At 42.8% G+C, this 21,879-nt stretch overlaps 1 protein-coding gene across 1 annotated transcript in view; it reads left to right on the top strand.

The window, feature by feature from the left end:
* Positions 1–21,525, top strand: part of MEI1 (meiotic double-stranded break formation protein 1) — a 576,193-nt gene extending 554,668 nt beyond the window's left edge. Inside the window, exons 30-31 of the mRNA XM_089687729.1 lie at positions 21,138–21,269; positions 21,397–21,525. Coding sequence (XP_089543855.1) covers positions 21,138–21,269; positions 21,397–21,525 — 261 coding nt within the window. The remainder of the gene's footprint in view (positions 1–21,137; positions 21,270–21,396) is intronic.
* The last annotated feature ends 354 nt before the right edge of the window (positions 21,526–21,879 follow it).

Genomic DNA, 21,879 nt, shown 5'->3' with positions numbered 1-21,879 from the left:
CAGAGGCGTATTCTTCTGCCGCCCGGCGGCCCTGTCGAAGCGTGGATAACGTTGCTTCAGCAGAGGCTGCCCGCTGTGGATCATCATAAAGGATGGCCATAGCTTCAAAAAAAACGCTGACCGTTCCCAGGTGAGGGTCATGGTTTGCCCTTAACCGATGGGCCCAATCTTGGGGTTCACCCTGCAATAGTGAAATTAAAAATCCCACTTTCACTGATTCCGTTAGGAAGGTGCGGGGTTGCAATTCAAAAAACAGGAGGCAGGAATCCCGAAAAGACCTGAAGCGTGTTCGGTCCCCGTGAAAACGCTCAGGTAGTGGTACTCGGGGTTCAACCCTCGGTAGAGGAGCAGAGGCCCCTGAAGCTGGCCCCAGAGCTTCTTCTACCGGGGGAGCGGAAACAGGGGCCTGTGGAGCAGGGCCAGATGCAGAGCGGGTCTGGAAACGGTTTTCCAGGTGCGTGCATTTGTCCTGCAAGGTTGCCACAGCCTGTGTCAGGGCTGATAGGTGCCTGCAAATATCTCCCAGCGGGGCTGACCCTCCTCCAGGCTCAGTCATGGCCTTCTGGTACTGTAAGGGACCACCAGGCGGTACCACTAGCACTCCACTGGCCAGGCGTCCCCAGCGCACGGTATCTAAGCCCCAGGGTACGTGTTCACCAGAGCCCCTGATGGTGGGGATGGACTTGAAGTACCCCGAGACCAGGTCGTGGCTACTGAGCACCTGTCAGTGGTAGCGGTATTCGCCAGGGGCTCCCGCAGGGAAGAGCCTGATGTGAGGAGGTCGGGTGATCCCGTCGGGATGGATGGATGGATGGCTGAGCAAGTGCGGGGTCAAACGGGCCGGGTCAGTAACAGTGGGGACGGAGCAGTACAAGGCAGCGGGCAGAGAGTATTCGGGTCACACGCCAGGTCAGCAACGGAAGGTCAGATCCAAACGGGGGCATTCAGGAGAGAGGTCAGGCAAAGCAAGGGTCTGGGCAGGAGAAGGCAACAAGGTCAGGTACAATCCGGGTCAATAACTTACTTAGAACAGGTTCGCAGATACAGGATACAAGGAAAGACCAGAAGGCACTGAATGACAGCTCAGGGCCGTTTAAATATCCCGCCCTGCGCTGCCATTGGTGCCACGCGCGCGCCCGCGGTCCCTACTGCGCATGCGCGAACTCCCTCGCCGCGGACGGCCAGGTCTCAGTGCCCGCATTCTGACACGGGGCAGTGCACTGCGCCTGCGCCGAGCCCGTCGTAGCGGAGATTCCTGACATCTGCACTGCAGACAGAGGGAACCACAGTCCGAGGAGCATGATAAGCTGTGCAGAGGAGGGCTTTGTCAGTGTATTTGTGGGTTAGAAAGCCGCTTACTACTGATCTCTGAACTCTGCACTACTTACTACTGACCTCTGAACTCCACCTCACTTACTACTGACTCTTGAAATCTTAAGAGTTTACTACTGGCCTCTGAACGCTGCATCATTTACAACTGACCTCTGAACTCTAGTCATTTACTACTGACCCCTGTATTCTGCCTCACTTATTACTGACCCCTGAACTCCGCTTCACTTACTACTGACCCCTAAACTCTGCATCATTTACTACTGACCTCTGAACTATGTCATTTACTATTGATACCTGAACTCTCACTATTGACTGTTGATTTTTGCCTCACTTATACTGACCTCTGTATTCTACCTCACTTACTACAGACCCTTCAATGCTGTTGTGCTACTTACTACTGTAACCCTGCACTATGCATCCCTTTAAGCCACAGCCAATATTCAGTGCAAGAAAACAACTTACAAACCACTTCAGCTATGTACAGGTACGTTGCTGGACCTTCGGTGTTTATACCATGATGATGCCTGCAGCTGCAGGCATCATCCCGATATCATTTTTTAGAGCCGACAGTCGGCTTTCTTGTAAAAGCAATCTGATTGCCTCTATGATATAGGAAACTGAAAGAAATGACCATACATTACTTCTGGTTTCCCCGGATGTAAACAGCACCATTTTGAAAAGGAAAAGCATATGATTACACTGATCTTGGTGTGATCAAATACTTTTAAGAGCAGAGGAGACATCTGGGGTCTAATAGATCCCAGAGCTCTCCAAAAAGAGTATCTGTCACTGCCTATTGCTATCACAGGGGATATTTATATTCCCTGTGATAACAAAAATAGTTACCAAAAAAAATATTTAAAGCGACAGTGTAAATATAATAATAAAAATGTTAAAGCACCCCCGTCCCCCCATGCTTGCATGCAAGGGTGAATTCACGCTTCGGTACGCACACATGCAAACAGTGATCGTCCCACACATTTGGGCAATTGGGCATTATATTGTATTTTTATGTATTCAAACTGTACTATTTCCTAAAAAATTGCATTTGAAAAACTGCTGCACAAATACCAAACGTGCGCAAGTGTGACATAAAAAATTGCAACACTCACCAATTTATTCTCTAGGGCCTCTTCTGGGGGTTTGGGGGTTCTAAAACAAATACTGATTGTTACATGTAAACAGAAAGTGCTAGAAAATACCTGGTCCTAAAGTGGTCTTAAAGTGGTTATTGCCACTGCCTGAACACTCACTTCTTATCAAGCAGGAGAGCCCAACATATGATTTTGCACACATGCCCACTGCTTTCAGAAATTTTCCCTGAACCATTCCCATTTCTACTAAATGACTTCCTTCTATCTCACAAACACATACTAGAAACCATGCAGTGGGCAACAGCATCATTCTTTCACCTCAATACTGACTTTGTCTCCTTCCTTACAACCCTCTGGACAGCATATAATGTGTTACATTGCTACCTCATGCAACTTGCATTCCATTGCCTTTGGAAGTGTGATCAGCCTAAAATATTTCCAGAAAGTGAACTTGATGTGGTTTTGTGTGAATTTTAACAAATCCCAATGTCAAAACTGAGCTTAATCTCTATCAGTTATAGCCACACTGCACCTTTGCAAGTCTGAACAAAAATTATATTCCAGAAGCAACAAACCTCACAATATGCTAGTGAATAAACACTGGAGCCTTGGACCTACAGTTGCAAGAAAAAGTATGTGAACCCCTTGGGATTACGTGGAGTTTTGCATGAATTGGGCATAAAATGTGCTCTGAACGTCATCTAAGTCACACAAATAGAAGAACACAGTCTGCTGAACATAATACTACACAAACATTAGATGTTGCCATGGTTTAATTGCACATAACATGTAAACATTCACAGTGCAGGGAGGAAAAAGTATGTGAGGCCCTAGCTTAATGACTTCTCCCAGAGCTAAGTGGAGTCAGGAGTGAGCCAACCTTGACTCCAATCAGTGTGATGATATTGGATGTGTTGCTGACAGCTGTCCTGCCCTTAAAAAACACACACCTGTTTTGGGTTACTGGTTTCAAGAAGCACTGTCTGATGTGAACCATGCCTCGCAGAAAAGAGCTCTCAGAAGACCTACGATCAAGAATTGTTGACTTGCATGAAGCTGGAAAGGGTTACAAAAGTATCTCCAAAAGCCTTGATGTTCATGTGTCCACGGTAAGACAGACTGTGACAGATTTGTAGAAATGGAGAAAGTTTAGCACTGTTGCTACTCTCCCTAGGCGTGGACGTCCTGTAAAAATGACTGCAAGAGCACAGCGTAGAATGCTGCATGAGGTAAAGAAGAATCCCAGAGTGTCAGCTAAAGACCTACAGAAATCTCTGGCACATGCTAACATTTTTGTTGACACATCTACAATAAGGAAAACATTAAACAAGAATGAAGTACATGGGAGGACACCACGGAGGAAGTCATTGCCATCCAAAAAGAATATTGCAGCACGTTTGAAGTTTGCAAAAGAGCACCTGGATGTTCCACAGCACTACTGGCAAAATATACTGTGGACAGATGAAACCAAGATTGCGTTGTTTGGGAAGAACAGACAACACTATGTGTGGAGAAAAAAAGGCACATCAAAACCTCGTCCCCACTGTAAAACATGGCGGAGGGAGCATCATGGTTTGGAGCTGCTTTGCTGCCTCAGGGCCTGGACAGATTGTTGTCATTGATGGGAAAATGAATTCCAGAGTTTATCAAGACATTTTGCAGGAAAACCTATGACCATCTGTCTGCCAACTGAAGCTCCGCAGAGGATGGGTGATGCAACAGGACAATGCCCCAAAGCATACAAGTAATTCAGCAAAACAATGGCTGCAACAGCACAGAATACGCCTTCTGGAGTGGCCCAGTCAGAGTCCTGACCTCAACCCGATTGAAATGCTGTGGCATGACCTTAAGAGAGCGATTCACACCAGACATCCCAAGAATATTGCTACACTGAAACAGTTTTGTGAAGAGGAGTGGTCCAAAAATACTCCAGATCGTTGTGCAGGTCTGATCTGCAACTACAGGAAATGTTTGGTTGAGGTTATTTCTGCCAAAGGAGGGTCAACCAGTTCACAGGTTCACATACTTTTTCCTCCCTGCACTGTGAATGTTTACATGTTATGTGCAATTAAACCATGGCAACATCTAATGTTTGTGTAGTATTATGTTCAGCAGACTGTGTTCTTCTATTGCTGTGACTTAGATGATGTTCAGAGCACATTTTATGCCCAATTCATGCAAAACTCCAAATGGTCAGTCCACCCCTGTGTCCTACTGTGGTCCTGTTACTGACCCAGCTTCTTCTCTAACCTTGCTGTCAGATTACCATTGCCTGCTCAAGTTTGCTGACTGCCTCTGCTACCATCTCCAGCCTGGACTACTGATCTAGTTTTCCTTGCTACCCTATTGTTTCCAACTTCTTCCTGTTCCTGATTCTGATTCTTCTTATTTCCTGGTATCCTGCCATTAAGCTGTCATTCAACCAGGCTTGGGACCTTTCACCAACAGCTGGACCTGTGCTAGTCAGATACAAGTACTTCCAAGCTCCTGCTTACAGTGTCTACACTTTGGCACTTGTGCCTTTCCCTTCAGTCCCTGTCTCAACATCCAGGGGTGCTCGGATGAGCACTGTGCAAGAAGTCACCCTCATCATTTCAGGCTCTGCACAGTTACATGACAGCTATTCAATCAATGGAATTGTGGCTTTGTTCCAAGTTAATGTTGTATTTCGAGGTAGGGAAATATTTTGAGGCGTTTCCATGAGGTTTCTAGGCTTTGGAATGTTCTGATGCCCTGTGAGTGGTGTGGTGTTGAGTGTAAAATGGCAGGTTGATGTTGGGTAGAAGCCAAATTAGATAGTACTGGAGAGCTTTTCATTATGGTAAGATAAGTCCAGAAGGACAACTCCTGTGTGGCATAAAGGGCCATTATGGGGACAAATTGGGCTGCTATATAATAAATTTAGATATACAGTATTAGGCACTCCAGTCCTATGGAGTATTTCTGTATAGCTCATCTTAACAGCATTGATTGTGCTGAACCAGGAGATGGGGAAGGGTCTTCAAGATTCTAGAAGGTTTTAAAGCTCTCTAAGGAGGGATGGGTAGTTGGATTAATTAAATTTACTGTAAATTGGAATTATGTGAACTCCTAGATAGTAGACTTTGGATTTAGATAGATTATATGGACAAATGGGTTTGGAATTCTTGAAGGATTTTCACCGGGTTGTTCAGGAGGATAATATGCTACGTTCAAAGGCAGATTTGTGTGAATTTACAGTTGCAAGAAAAAGTATGTGAACCCCTTGGGATTAGGTAAGTAGGGGGCCCCATGAGATGCCTCTGGTACCTTTTTCATAGGCTTTTTTGAGTTAGGGCAAGGACACAGGGGCCTCATGAACCCTATTGCCCGGGGGCCCCATGAGTTGTCAGTCCGCCCCTGTTAGGGCATCAAGACAGGATCACAGGAACAAGACTGAAGGCCATACAGCAAAGAACTAGTGCAGAGTTCAGTTTTAAATAAGCTACTTTGCAGCAGTGGATGTGCATGTATGCATACTTGTAGGCAATGATAAATGTGCATCTTGTCTCAACCCTACAGAAGTGAGTACACCCCTCATATTTTTGTAAATATTTTATTATATCTTTTCATATGACAACACTGAAGAAATGACACTTTGCTACAATGTAAAGTAGTGAGTGTACAGCTTGTATAACAGTGTAAATTTGCTGTCCCCTCAAAATAACTCAACACACAGTCATTAATGTCTAAACCACTGGCAACAAAAGGGAGTACACCCCTAAGTGAAAATGTCCAAATTGGGCCCAATTATCCATTTTGTTATGTGACTCATTTTTGTTACAAGGTCTCAGGTGTGAATGGGGACCAGGTGTGTTAAATTTGGTGTTATCGCTCTCACTCTCGCAAACTGGTCCCTTGTTTATAGGAAGGCTCCTACTTTGAGATCGAAGCTTGTCCATAATGTGTTGGACCCTCACACTAATAAACTTAAACCCATCTTTTTTGATCAGAAAGGGTTTTTCCCTTGTAGGACCTGTTACGCATGTAAGGCTACCAATAGACAGAATTTGAAAAGATGTTCATTTACAGCCACAAGTAATGGAAAAGTCTTTAAGATTAAAGACTTTATATCATGCAGAATGGAGGGGGTCGTCTATGTACTGGAGTGTAGTTGTGACCTACAGTATGTGGGTAGGACCAAACGACCCCTGTGGGTTAGTCTGAAGGAACAGGTCCGTAATGTGAAGAAAGGCTTTCCGAAACATAGTGTTTCTAGACACTTCTTACACTATCACAATAAAGATCCCTCCAGTTTGATATTCTGGGGTGCGGTAAGATTTCAGAAACACTGGAGAGGGAGCCATAAGGTGAGATCTCTTAGTCAGGCGGAGTCTAAATAGATTTTTTTGATGGATACACATACACCTATGGGGCTTAATATTGAGTTTGATTTAAATTGTTTTATTAGCGATCGATAATGTTTTATTTGTTTATATTACTAGTGTGTTTATGGTGAGTGTTTACGCATGAATAAAAAGGTTTTTTTATTAATGTGTGTATATATATATATATGTTTTATATATATATTTATATATATTATTTTTTTTTGTTTAATTTTATATTTTTTTCACTATTTGATTTTTCATTTTATCTCCCATTGTTTGTATTGTTTTTAATTTATATGATTCCCCTTTTTTTAAATGAATATGGGGATTGATCTCAAATTATAGGTTGCTTTAGTGCCCTATTTTTATACTTATGATGATGTTTTTATTCTTATTAAATTAATTCATTAATTTTGTTTAATTTTATATATTTTTTATATATATTTATATTGATGGCTAGTATGGATTTTGCAAGTGAAACTGATATGGCCATTCTTTTGTTTTTTATGTGGTGGAGGATCGCTGCGCTAATAGTTTTTTTATTAGCGAGGTTCCTTGTTTTACTATCATTAATATAATGTCCTTAGGCAATGGGCTATAAGAAAATGGCCGCTGGAGCGCCGCCCAAAACTCCTGATTGGTGAAGCTCCCAGCCCTTATAAGGAAGTGCGGTCAACCAATCACGTGTCCTGATGAAGTCACGAGGTCACGTGATGCAACACGTCGACGGCACTTACGTGTGACACACTTCCGGCGTGGCGCCATCTTTGTACACCTAGCGCTTTTTCTTCATGCAGTACACCTTGCATATTGGATTCTACCTTGATATAAGTTGTATACTGGGCTCATTGGATTTTACCTTGATACAAACTGTATACTGTGCTCATTGGATTCTACCTTGATATATGCTGGACTCCACTTCATGTCAACTTTATTCATGTGAGTGCACTTCTGGCTTATTTCTTTTATATAGCATTAAACATTTTACACTATGGAGATATGTTCTCTTTTTGTTTTATGGGTATATGATTTATGACATCTATGAGAGTGCTACAGCCGCTTGCAGACCGGTTATGTGGAATGGTGATTATTGATTATCTGTTGGCACCATCTGAATAATAGAGTGGTTATTCTGAGGATCTAGAGGAGTTTTCTTGCTTTGTGGCCCTGCAGGGTCATGAAGTAGAGGTGAGAGGCCATTGCAGCCATTCCTTTGGGAATCACATTGAGGGTGTTTTGATATCTACACCGTACATGAACAGGAAGATCACTGCACCAATTTATGGACTTTTAACCACCTTATATATGATGTGTGTTTCACATAGTGTGTTGCTTTGATCCCTTATTAGGGATTCACATTAGTGTTTGCTACCTTGTGTCCCATTTGGGTACTTGGGGGTCACTATTTATTATATCCCCATGTGGATTGGGGTCACGTGTGTTATATGATCACTGGTAGGTCTAATTCTTTGGACCATTTTTTAGTTCAATTGTTTATATACTCTATCACTTATAACTGTTTACTTTGCTATTATAGCGCTGCATCATTATATGTATATGTGATTTAGACCTTATGGTATAGGATAGGATGCTAGCTGCTTCTTAATTATTTTATATACAGTTGCAAGAAAAAGTATGTGAACCCCTTGGGATTACATGGAGTTTTGCATGAATTGGGCATAAAATGTGCTCTGAACGTCATCTAAGTCACAACAATAGAAGAACACAGTCTGCTGAACATAATACTACACAAACATTAGATGTTGCCATGGTTTAATTGCACATAACATGTAAACATTCACAGTGCAGGAAGGAAAAAGTATGTGAACCTTTGGACTTAATAACTGGTTGACCCTCCTTTGGCAGCAATAACCTCAACCAAACGTTTCCTGTAGTTGCAGATCAGACCTGCACAATGATCTGGAGTCATTTTGGACCACTCCTCTTCACAAAACTGTTTCAGTGTAGCAATATTCTTGGGATGTCTGGTGGGAATCGCTCTCTTAAGGTCATGCCACAGCATTTCAATCAGGTTGAGGTCAGGACTCTGACTGGGCCACTCCAGAAGGTGTATTCTGTGCTGTTGCAGCCATTGTTTTGTTGCATTACTTGTATGCTTTGGGTCATTGTCCTGTTGCATCACCCATCCTCTGCGGAGCTTCAGTTGGCGGACAGATGGTCGTACGTTTTCCTGCAAAATGTCTTGATAAACTCTGGAATTCATTTTCCCATCAATGACAACAATCTGTCCAGGCCCTGAGGCAGCAAAGCAGCCCCAAACCATGATGCTCCCTCCGCCGTGTTTCACAGTGGGGATGAGGTTTTGATGTTGGTGTGCTGTGCCTTTTTTTCTCCACACATAGTGTTGTGTGTTCTTCCCAAACAACTCAATCTTGGTGTCATCTGTCCACAGTATATTTTGCCAGTAGTGCTGTGGAACATCCAAGTGCTCCTTTGCAAACTTCAAACGTGCTGCAATATTCTTTTTGGACAGCAATGGCTTCCTCCGTGGTGTCCTCCCATGTACTCCATTCTTGTTTAATGTTTTCCTTATTGTAGATGTGTCAACAAAAATGTTAGCATGTGCCAGAGATTTCTGTAGGTCTTTAGCTGACACTCTGGGATTCTTCTTTACCTCATGCAGCATTCTGCGCTGTGCTCTTGCAGTCATTTTTACAGGAAGACCACGCCTAGGGAGAGTAGCAAAAGTGCTAAACTTTCTCCATTTGTAGACAGTCTGTCTTACCGTGGACACATGAACATCAAGGCTTTTGGAGATACTTTTGTAACCCTTTCCAGGTTCATGCAAGTCAACAATTCTTGATCGTAGGTCTTCTGAGAGCTCTTTTCTGCGAGGCATGGTTCACATCAGACAGTGCTTCTTCAAACCAGTAAACCCAAAACAGGTGTGTGTTTTTTAAGGTCAGTACAGCTGTCAGCAACACATCCAATATCATCACACTGATTGGAGTCAAGGTTGGCTCACTCCTGGCTCCAATTAGCTCTGGGAGAATTCATTAAGCTAGGGCCTCACATACTTTTTCCTCCCTGCACTGTGAATGTTTACATGTTATGTGCAATTAAACCATGGCAACATCTAATGTTTGTGTAGTATTATGTTCAGCAGACTGTGTTCTTCTATTGTTGTGACTTAGATGACATTCAGAGCACATTTTATGCCCAATTCATGCAAAACTCCACGTAATCCCAAAGGGGTTCACATACTTTTTCTTGCAACTGTAATTAAAACGTTATACATAAGAGCGCAGGGGGATCTTTATATATTTTTCATCCAAGAAGGAAGCCTCTTCTAAAGATGATGCACAAGAAAGCCCACAAACAGTTTGCTAAAGACAAGCAGACTAAGGACACGGATTATTGGAACCATGTCCTGTGGTCTGATGAGACCAAGATAAACTTATTTGGTTCAGATGGTGTCAAGTGTGTGTGGCAGCAACCAAGTGAGGAGTACAAAGACAATTGTGTCTTGCCTACAGTCAAGCATGGTGGTGGGAGTGTCATGGTCTGGGGCTGCATGAGTGCTGCCAGCACTAGGGAGCTACAGTTCATTACGGGAACCATGAATGCTAACATGTACTGTGACATACTGAAGCAGAGCACGATCCCCTCCTTTCGGAGACTGGGCCGCTGGGCAGTATTCCAACATAACGACCCCAAACACACCTTCAAGATGACCACTGCCTTGCTAAAGAAGCTGAGGGTAAAAGTGATAGACTGGCCAAGCATGTCTCCAGACCTAAACTCTATTGAGCATCTGTGGGGCATCTTCAAACAGAAGCTGGAGGAGCGCAAGGTCGTTAACATCCACCATCTCCGTGATGTCGTCATGGAGGAGTGGAAGAGAACTCCAGTGGCAACCTGTGAAGCTCTGGTGAACTCCATGCCCAAGAAGGTTAAGGCAGTGCTGGAAAATAATGGTGGCCACACAAAATATTGACACTTTGGGCCCAATTTGGACATTTTCACTTAGGAGTGTACTCACTTTTGTTGCCAGTGGTTTAGACATTAATGGCTGTGTGTTGAGTTATTTTGAGGGGACAGCAAATTTACACTGTTATACAAGCTGTACACTCACTACTTTACATTGTAGCAAAGTGTCATTTCTTCAGTGTTGTCATATGAAAAGATATAATAAAATATTTACAAAATATGAGGGGTGTACTCACTTCTGTAGGGTTGAGACAAGATGCACATTTATCATTGCCTACAAGTATGCATACATGCACATCCACTGCTGCAAAGTAGCTTATTTAAAACTGAACTCTGCACTAGTTCTTTGCTGTATGGCCTTCAGTCTTGTTCCTGTGATCCTGTCTTGATGCCCTAACAAAGTGTCATTTCTTCAGTGTTGTCAAATGAAAAGATGTAATAAAACATTTACAAAAATGTGAGGGGTGTACTCACTTCTGTGAGATACTGTATATTAATACCTTTCTCTGTTACAAAGTTCTGACAAACTTCCTTACAAATTGGGAGAGATTACTAGGAGAACTAGAAGGTGTCAACTGAGGTGAGATATGGCAGTTCATGGATACAGATCTAAAACCTCCTCAGGTATCTTATACATTGTGACCTAAAAAAGCATACAAGTGAAAAACCAGCAGTGCTGATCTGAGTGTAGTGTTTAAAAAGATTGGTTTAATCAATGTAGAAAAAACTCACAAGAGATGAATTATGGCTCGCAATAAACATAATTAGCTCCTCCAGACTGAGTCCGCCTCGGGCACTGTAGGCATTAAGTCCACGGACCGCTCGGCCGCACTGTTGGTGTCCAGGACTCCAAGGGATCCGAAGCCAACAGCTGTGATGTCACCAGAAGCGGGGAGGCGGGAACAAGCTCACTGATTGGAGCTTGTTCAGAGCATGCGTGCTCCTTCCTCAGGCCAAAAGATCAGCCATCTTGAGTGTTGCTTATAAGGGCAACAGAGGTGGGTGGACTACATAGAACAGCCAGCCCGCACACACTACAGATAATAAGCCGATGGACACATTAGCACTCAAGAGGCCTAATAGCTATTTAAGTGTGATTAATACACTTATATACATTTATTAATACAACAAATTATATATATATATACATATACATACATACATATATACACACAATAATTACAATAGAAGTTTTCACGCAAAAGATGTTGTCATGGCAGCGTTTGGCACAGTTCCCCACACACGGCTAATGTGTACGGTAAAGTCTACGGGCTTGGAAAAATCCAAATGTAAATGGATAGAAAACTGGCTAAATGATCATATTCAAAGAGTAGTGGTTAATGATTCATACTTGGAATGGTCTAGGGTTGTCAGTGGTGTACCCCAAGGTTCAGTGTTGGGACCCTTACTTTTTAATATATTTATAAACAATATAGGGTCTGGGATTAAAAATACCATTTCAGTCTTTGCAGATGACACCAAGCTGTGCAGTGGCATAACATCCTTACAGGATGTCTTCAACTTACAAGCTGACCTCAATGCACTGTTTAATTGGGCAACTATGTGGCAAATGAGGTTTAATGTTGATAAATGTATGGTTATGCACTTGGGGGCTAAGAATATGCATGCATCATACATACTGGGGGGAGTACAACTGGGGGGATCAATGGTGGAGAAAGAGAGCTGGGGGTTCTGGTAGATCACAAGCATAATAATTGCATGTAATGCCAAGCTGCAGTTTCTAAAGCGAGCAAAATCCTCTCTTGTATTAAAAGAGGTATAGACTCCAAAGAGAGAATTATCATATTACCCCTGTACAAATCATTAGTAATACCTCATCTGAAATATGCAGTTCAATTTTGGGCACCAGTTCACAAAAAGAACATTGGGCAACTGGAGAAAGTACAGAGAAGGGCAACCAAAATGATAAGAGGCATGGAGCAGCTTAGCTATAATGGATTAGAGGAACTGAATTTATTCTCTCTTGCAAAGAGGAGATTAAGGGGTGATATGAGCAATAGGTATAAATACAGATGAAACTTGAAAAATTAGAATATCATGCAAAAGTTCATTTATTTCAGTAATGCAACTTAAAAGGTGAAACTAATATATGAGATAGACTCATTACATGCAAAGCAAGATAGTTCAAGCCGTGATTTGTCATAATTGTGATGATTATGGTTTACAGCTCATGAAAACCCCAAATCCACAATCTCAGAAAATTAGAATATTGTGAAAAGGTGCAATATTCTAGGCTCAAAGTGTCCCACTCTAATCAGCTAATTAAGCCATAACACCTGCAAAGGGTTCCTGAGCCTTTAAATGGTCTCTCAGTCTGGTTCAGTAGGAATCACAATTATGGGAAAGACTGCTGACCTGACAGTTGTGCAGAAAACCATCATTGACACCCTCCATAAGGAGAGAAAGCCTCAAAAGGTAATTGCAAAAGAAGTTGGACGTTCCAAAAGTGCTGTATCAAAGCACATTAATAGAAAGTTATGTGGAAGGGAAAAGTGTGGAAGAAAAAGGTGCACAAGCAGCAGGGATGACCGCAGCCTGGAGAGGATTGTCAGGAAAAGGCCATTCAAAAGTGTTGGGGACTTTCACAAGGAGTGGACTGAGGCTGGAGTCAGTGCATCAAGAGCCACCACACACAGACGGATCCTGGACATGGGCTTCAAATGTCGTATTCCTCTTGTCAAGCTGCTCCTGAACAACAAACAACGTCAGAAGCTTCTTACCTGGGCTAAAGAAAAACAGACCTGGTCTGTTGCTCAGTGGTCCAAAGTCCTCTTTTCTGATGAGAGCAACTTTTGCATCTCATTTGGAAACCAAGGACTCAGAGTATGGAGGAAGAATGGAAAGGCACACACTGCAAGATGCTTGAAGTCCAGTGTGAAGTTTCCACACTCTGTGTTGATTTGGGGAGCCATGTCATCTGCTGGTGTTGGTCCACTGTGCTTCATTAAGTTCAGGGTCAATGCAGCCATCTACCAGGAGATTTTGGAGCACTTCATGCTTCCTTCCGCAGACGAGCTTTATGGGGATGCTGACTTCATTTTCCAGCAGGACTTGGCACCTGCCCACACTGCCAAAAGCACCAAAACCTGGTTCAATGACTTTGGGATTACTGTGCTTGATTGGCCAGCAAACTCGCCTGACCTGAACCCCATAGAGAATCTATGGGGCATTGCCAAGAGAAAGATGAGAGACATGAGACCGAACAATGCAGAAGAGCTGAAGGCAGCTATTGAAGCATCCTGGTCTTCCATAACATCTCAGCAGTGCCACAGGCTGATAGCTTCCATGGTATGCCGCATTGAGGCAGTAATTGCTGCAAAAGGGGCCCAAACCAAGTACTGAGTATATATGCATGCTTATACTTTTCAGAGGTCCGATATTGTACAATCCTTGTTTTATTGATTGCATGTAATATTCTAATTTTCTGAGATTGTGGATTTGGGGTTTTCATGAGCTGTAAGCCATAATCATCACAATTATGACAAATCACAGCTTGAACTATCTTACTTTGCATGTAATGAGTCTATCTCATATATTAGTTTCACCTTTTAATTTGCATTACTGAAATAAATGAACGTTTGCACGTTATTCTAATTTTTCGAGTTTCACCTGTACATCAGTGGTTCATATAGTGAACTCGGTGAGGTCACCACAGAGGACAAGGGGGCACTCTTTATGTCTGGAGAAAAAGAAATTTAATCTCCAAACACGAAAAGGTTTCTTCACATTGAGAGCTGTGAAAATATGGAATAGACTCGCTCAAGAGTTGGTTCTGGCCAGCTCAGAAGATTGCTTTAAAAAAGGCCTGGATTCTTTCTTAGATACACAGAATATAACTGGAAACTAACATTTATAGGTAAAGTTGATCCAGGGACTATCCGATTGCCTCTTGGAGGATCAGGAAGGAATTTTTTCCCCTACAGGAGCAAATTGGATCATGCTTTGCTGGTTTTTTTGCCTTCCTCTGGATAGGATTATAACTTTTTTTTTTTAATGGTTGAACTGGATGGACTTATGTCTTTTTTCAGCCAGACTAACTATGTAACTATGTATAAAAGATGTTTTCATAAAAGACAATTTCATTAAAAAGGGGGGAGGGGCTGTTAGCATGACAGACCATAAGGGTCCTGTAGGGATTAAAATGAAAATATAAATCAGACAATAATAACACAAGATCACAAGGGAAGTAGGAAGAAAGGATGATGGCATGTAAAATATTACCAAATAAACCTGATGATGCAAGAAATAGTGCATAAAGAAAAGTACAGACTGGTACATAATGTAAATGAATCGTGTTATAGAACAGTATGTAATTCTAGATCTTAATTTAGGCCACCAGGGGCCAGGTTATCGAGAGTGTAGATTCAAAAGGTCTCTATTTTGCAGTGACACTAATAACGCTCTGCCTGAGGGAGAACCCTGGAGATGGATTCTATAACCCACACTCTCAGGTCAACAGAGGACTGGGAGTGAAATTCAGTAAAATGTTTGGGGACACTTAATTTGACCTTCCCATCATCCACTGAATGCCTATGTTCACCAAATCTTTGGTTCTGATTGTGCGGCCTACATAAAGGAGTACACAAGGACAGGATGAACCGTAAACAAAAAATTCTGATGAACAGTTGTAGAACTCTTTTATACTATAGGTTTGCTCTTTTGTGGTGAATTATTTTTGTCCACGTTGGACATGTTTGCATGTCAGGCACTTTAGTTTTTTACACTGCTACATGTCTTTGATGGTCAAAAAGGTAGGTAAGAAATTTTTAGGTGTTTTGGGGGGTTTTAATTTACTGGGGGCTATTTTACGTTTCATGTTTTGAGCCCTCCTGTATGAGACCTTGGGTATATCTGGGATCCTCTAATAGTATGCCCCCGTATTTCCGTAGAATCTGCTCCATTTTACAATGTAAATCTTAGCGGTTGAGAATTTAATGAATGGATATTAGGGGATGTGTCAGCGTTATTAGAAGTTTTTAGAAAAGACAAGAAAGCATCTCTAACTAATGGTTTGGGATAACCTTTTTCTAGAAATTTGTGTATAAGTTGTTTGCCTTGTAGGGCATAATCCTCATCTTGTGTGCAGTTATGCCTGAGCCTGCAGAATTGACTTTTAGGGATGTAGGATATCCATCTCGGGTGATGGCAGCTTTTACAGTGTAAGAAGAAGTTGCCAGCCGTGGGTTTTGTATAATTTGTCACATATATGGATGTGTCAGTGTGACAACCCCCCTCTCTTGCCAAATTTGAAGCTAAACTAGCTACGTTCATTTTCTTGGCAATCCGTCAAACAATAGATAGATCCTGGAGACAACCTACTCTCTAAATATTATCTACACAAGACGTTTAAAAATCTGGTCACCTTGGATTGATTATATGCATGCTGGAGACTTCAACCATAACACTTTAAATGTTTTGGGCAAAAGTATTTATTGGACACTCCCAATGGGTCTCATGCCCCCCCCCATTCTTTTCTTATGTTGTTTGGTGTGAAAATACCCCCCCCCCATATTATTGGTGTTCATTAGGTCAAGGATTCCCAATTTATTAGTGTTCATTGAACAAGGACCCACTTTCATTGGTGTTCAGAAGTGGAATTTACCTCAGAAGCCTGCATGGTGGTAAGGAGAGAAGTCCTTAGTCACGAGCAAGCTCTATGTTGGGAGTTGCAACTTACACAGAGCTGTTTTCACAAAGGAAGACAAATTTTGCTTCCTGATTGGGCCACCATTAAAGTTAACCTATTGCTTAGTTCTATATGTGCAAAGCACGGGTTAACTTTTAATTGCCAAAAACAGAGCATTTTTACATCTGTGTTTTTGTCCAAAAATGTACTGCAATAAGTAAAATATACTGCTCAAAAAAATTAAAGGAACACTTTTTAACCACAGTATAGCATCAAGTTAATTAAACTCCTGGGATATTGATCTGGTCAGTTAAGAAGCAGAGGGCATTGTTAATCAGTTTCAGCTGCTTTGGTGTTAATGAAAATAACAACAGGTGCACTAGATGGGCAACAATGAGACAACCCCCAAAACAGGAATGGTTTTACAGGTGGAGACCACTGACATTATTTTCCCTACTCATCTTTTCAAGCTGTTTTTCACTAGTGCATTTGGCTAGGGTCAGTGTCACTACTGGTAGCGTGAGGCGATACCTGGAGCCTGCAGAGGTTGCACAGGCAGTCCAACTCCTCCAGGATGGCACATCAACACGTGCCATTGCCAGAAGGTTTGCTGTGTCTCCCAGCTCAGTCTCAAGAGCATGGAGGTGATTCCAGAAGACAGGCAGTTAGGAGAGCTGGACAGGGCTATAGAAGGTCCTTGACCCATCAGCAGGACCGATATCTGCTCCTTTGTGCAAGGAGGAACAGGATGAGCACTGCCAGAGTCTTACAAAATTATCTTCAGCAGCCCACTGGTGTAAATGTCTCTAACCAAACAATCAAAAACAGACTTCATGTAGATGGCCTGACGTCCTCTAGTGGGCCCAGTGCTCATTACCCGACACCATAGAACTCGATTGGCATTTGCCATTGAACACCAGAATTGGCAGGTCCGCCGCTGGCGCCCTGTGTTTTTCACAGATGAGAACAGGTTCACCCTGAGCACATGTGACAGACGTGAAAGGGTCTGGAGAAGCCATGCAGAAAGTTATGCTAGAGGAATATTCAAGGAGGGACACACAGACCTCTACAGGCTAGACAATGGCACCCTGACTGCCATTAGGTGGTGGGATGAAATCCTTGGACTCATTGTAAGACCTTACTCTTGTGCAGTGGGTCCTGGGTTCCTGCTGGTGCACGACAATGCCTGGCCTCATGTGGTGAGAGTATGCAGGCAGTTCCTGGAGGATGAAGGAATTTATACCATTGAATAGCCCCCACGCTCGCCTGACCTAAATCCAATAGAACACCTCTGGGATTTCATATTTCGGTCCATCCGAATCCACCAGGTTGCACATCAGACTGTCCAGGAGCTCAGTGATGCCCTGTCCAGATCTGGGAGGAAATACCCCAGGACACCATCCGTTGTCTCATTAGGAGCATGCCACGACCTTGTGAGGGATGCATACAAGCACGTGGGGGCCATACAAACTACCGTATTTGCCGGTGTATAAGGCGACTGGGTGTATAAGATGACCCTCTAATTCTCCAGTTAAAACATAGGTTTTGGGCTATACTCGTCGTATAAGACTACCCCCCCTTCTGAGGCAACATAATTTAACCACAAGCCTACAGGGCACTTATAACCCCTTCCTGCCCAGGCCAATTTTCAGCTTTCAGCGCTGTCACACTTTGAATGACAATGTGCGGTCATGCAACACTGTACCCATATGAAATATTTATCATTTTTTTGTGACAGATAGAGCTTTATTTTGGTGGTATTTAATCAACTCTGGGTTTTTTATTTTTTCTTAAACCAAAAACCACTGAAAAGTTTGAAAAAAAAGTTTTTTCTTAGTTTTTGTTCTAACATTTTGTAAATAAGTGATTTTTCTCCTTCACTGATGTGCGCTAATGAGGCTGCAGTGATGGGCACTGGTAGGCTGCACTGATGGACACTGATAGGTGGCACTGATGAGGCACTGGTAGGTGGCACTGATGGGCATTGACAGGCATCACTGATGGCCACTGAAAGGCAGCACTGATACATGGCACTGATAGGCGGCACTGACTGGCACTAATAGGTGGCACTGACTGGCACTGATGGGTGACACTGAAAGGCAGCTCAGATGGGCACTGATATGTGGCATTAATGTGCACCGGTATGCACTGATATGTGGCACTGATGGACACTGACAGGTGGCACTGCTGGGGCTACACTGATCATCAGGGCACACTGATCATCAGTGCCTTGATGTTCAGTGTACATGTCCCCTCCGCGAAAAGCCGATTACCAGCTCTCCTCTCCTCTGTCAGCGTGACAGCTCGAGAGGAGAGAAATGCCGATGACTGGAATTTCCCTGTTTATATGTGATCAGCTGTGATTGGACACAGCTGATCACATGACCGAACCGACATCTTCAGCTCTTTCCGTGATCGGTGATCCGCTGTGTCCGAGGGACACAGTGCACCGTTGATCGCCGCGCGCTCCCTGAGCCGAGAATGGGAAGACATCATATGAGCCAATCACGGCAAGTGATGTATTCTATTAATGAATACAGAGCCTGCTCGGATTGGCTGCGTCAGAGAGGCGGGCTGATGATGTCACAACTTCAGCCAATCCGAGCAGGCTCTGTATTCATTAATAGAATACATTGCTCGCCGTGATTGGCTCAGCGCGGTGTACTGTATGTAGCCAAAGCTACCGTACAGTATTACCGCACATCCAGCGGGCTGACATTCTATATCCCGCTGTGACAGACAGCAGAAATATTCTTTTTTTGTGTGTTGTCTGAAGTTCCTGGGCCTCACAGGGGGGAGGGGAAATGGGATGTATCTCCATATAGAACAAAGGCAGCATGGCTCTGTGTGGCTGGGGAAAACCAGTCCAGGCCACTTCTTAGCAGGAAGTTGGGGGTGGGGACAATTGCAGGGCCATGTGGACTCTTTGTTGGGAGAGCTGGAGTCATGATGGACAGGGCTACTCCTGCCTGAGCCTTAACTAGGATATGCTTGGAACTGTACTTTGCTTTGTACACTGCTGGCTGGTGAGTCCCTGGATCGCTACCCTGTGAACTGCCCTCTGCTGTGTGCCTGGACCTCCTGCCTGCCAGAGCTGCCTTCTGTTGTGGGCCCTGATTACCTTGCCTGCCTGAATTGCCCTCTGCTGTGCCCGGCTCTCTTTGCCTCAACTGCCCCTCGACTGTGTGCTAGAACTATCCGCTGTTGCTGTGTGCTGAGCAGGGTCGCTGCTGCTGCCGTCCACTGTGAACCAGGACATCCCTGTCGGACCCGTGAGTTTATGCTCTCCTGTTTTCCCTGAACTGTTCTTGTACTCCCACTCCACCTCCCTGTTGGATTACAACTACTACAGAGACTCACACCACCCCCGTTTGGATTGTAAACTGCTGTAGAGACTTTAACTTGCCTTGGGGCTGGACTACAATTATTTTGGACACTCTCTCCCTTCACTACTCCCCATTGAGTGACTGTTGTCTGTTTTAATAAAGCTTTAATTGTTTGCCGCCTGCCTTGTGTGTTCTGACCTGCTTACCCTCCGTCACACCCGCATATAAGATGACCCCCAATTGTTGGGGTATGTTTTTAAGTATAAAACGTCGTCTTATACGCCGGAAAATACGGTACTGAGTACCATTTTGAGTTGCTGCAATTAAATTTTAGCAAAATGGACTAGTCTGCTGCATATTTTTTCACTTTGATTTTCATGGTGTCTGAATTCAGTCCTCTGTAGGTTGATCATTTTCATTTCCATCAAATGATGGGACGTTCCGTACTCGGTATTCCCGAGTGTAGCTCAGGGTAGAGTTTCAGCACCAAAAGCGGTAACCCCGAGCTACACTCGGGCTTACCATGCAGCGTTGCACAGGGATTCACTGCAGCGCTTAACTTGTCCTTCGCTCCTGCGATGTGTCCCCTGCAGCATCCCCGGCCATCTCCTCCGGCTGATCCTGGCATCTGGCTTCTGTGTTCCGGTCCCTGTGACATCGGGACATACGGGCGCCGGAATTGGCGGTAAATTTGAAAATTTTTAAAAATTTCGTTTTTTTCAAAACGATTATTACATAGTAAAACATTGCTGTTTCAAAGCATTTCAGATACATTTTGTCCCTACTGCTTTGTCCGGTGCCCTGCCTGCATTTTGACTGTTCTTTCTGCCTGGAAACTTAGAAAAGTCCATGGCGTCCAAAAAGCGTCCCTTTATGTCAAAAGCGGTTTTAGACCGGCTAGAGAACAGCGATAGTAAATCAGAACCACTTGCAGAATTGAGTGATAATGATTCGTGGGGAAATTCGTCAGACACTGAAAATGATTTTGCGACTTTGCTCAGCGATGTGCGAACTTGGCGCTATATTTCAAATTTCAGTGTTTTTGGTTTGAATATATTATTGAATTAAATTTATTATTCTTATATTAGTTTTTTATGATTATTTATTAAATTATAATTTATGATTTCGTGTTTTCAAGTTTTATCATATCCGGAATGTTTACTAAACTCTTGTTCGGACAGATTTCAGTGAGTTATTTCTAAAATTACAGGTCTACAATAAAAAAAACTACATATTTTAATGCAAAATAATGGTACCGCTTTCAGCACCAAAAATCTGAAATAATTAGACCGCTAGGGAGGGTAAAGTGTTCCTTTAATTTTTTTGAGCAGTGTATAATCGATTTTGTATCATTTAAAATCTTTATTCGGCAGCCATCCTCTCTACATGCATATAAAACTGACAAAACATAATTTTTTTCTGTTGGTATATATTGTTTTAGTTAGTGAAATATGAAAGCTTGAACATTCTCACATTGGATGAAATAAAGGAAATTATTGATGAGGCAGCCAAACTAAAATTGTTGGAACTTCCATCCTACACTGTATTGGATTTACAGCTTTTTATGCAGCAGGTAAATGCTTTGCTGACTCTCTCTTTTTATTATTGTGTATATAGATGTATTTACAGAATAAATGCCCCTAAATTCATATTCTGCTATATCTTTTTAAAATTTGATTTATTTATTTGAATTTTTATAGTTGCTGAATAAAAACCTTGCAATTGAGCCATCAAAGAGATGTACAGTCCAGGATCTTCTACAAAAAACTGTGGATATTCAGAAAACATGGGACTTCAGAAGTACACTGTGTCCTCCTGCTTATTTTTGAAAGCCATATTTTGGGATGGAATTATGAATAACTTTTGACAGCGCATTAGTCAAAGCTTCAGAATCCTGAAATTTAAGGTTTTGGATTTAATGACTTCTAGACATACCGTAAATATGTTGACATGCGGTATGGTATCCTCCGTTTCCTATTCTGGTTTCTGTGGTGTAGCTAGAAGGGGTGTACTGTATTAACTCACTGTACTAAGGTTTTATAATACTTAACAGGCATGTCTGCCAACATTGGGAGTATCTGCACATAGTAATATTACATTAAATGTTACTGCCAAGAAGAAAAATATTCTGCAGCACTTGACAATTGCACAAAGAACAATAAACATGGTGCAATTAATATACT

Source organism: Staurois parvus, unplaced genomic scaffold (genome assembly GCF_062004578.1).
Source record: "Staurois parvus isolate SC_StPar_1 unplaced genomic scaffold, SC_StPar_1.0 ptg000436l, whole genome shotgun sequence".
NCBI classification, from domain to species: Eukaryota; Metazoa; Chordata; class Amphibia; order Anura; family Ranidae; genus Staurois; species Staurois parvus.
This window is presented reverse-complemented; position numbering and strand designations above follow the sequence as displayed.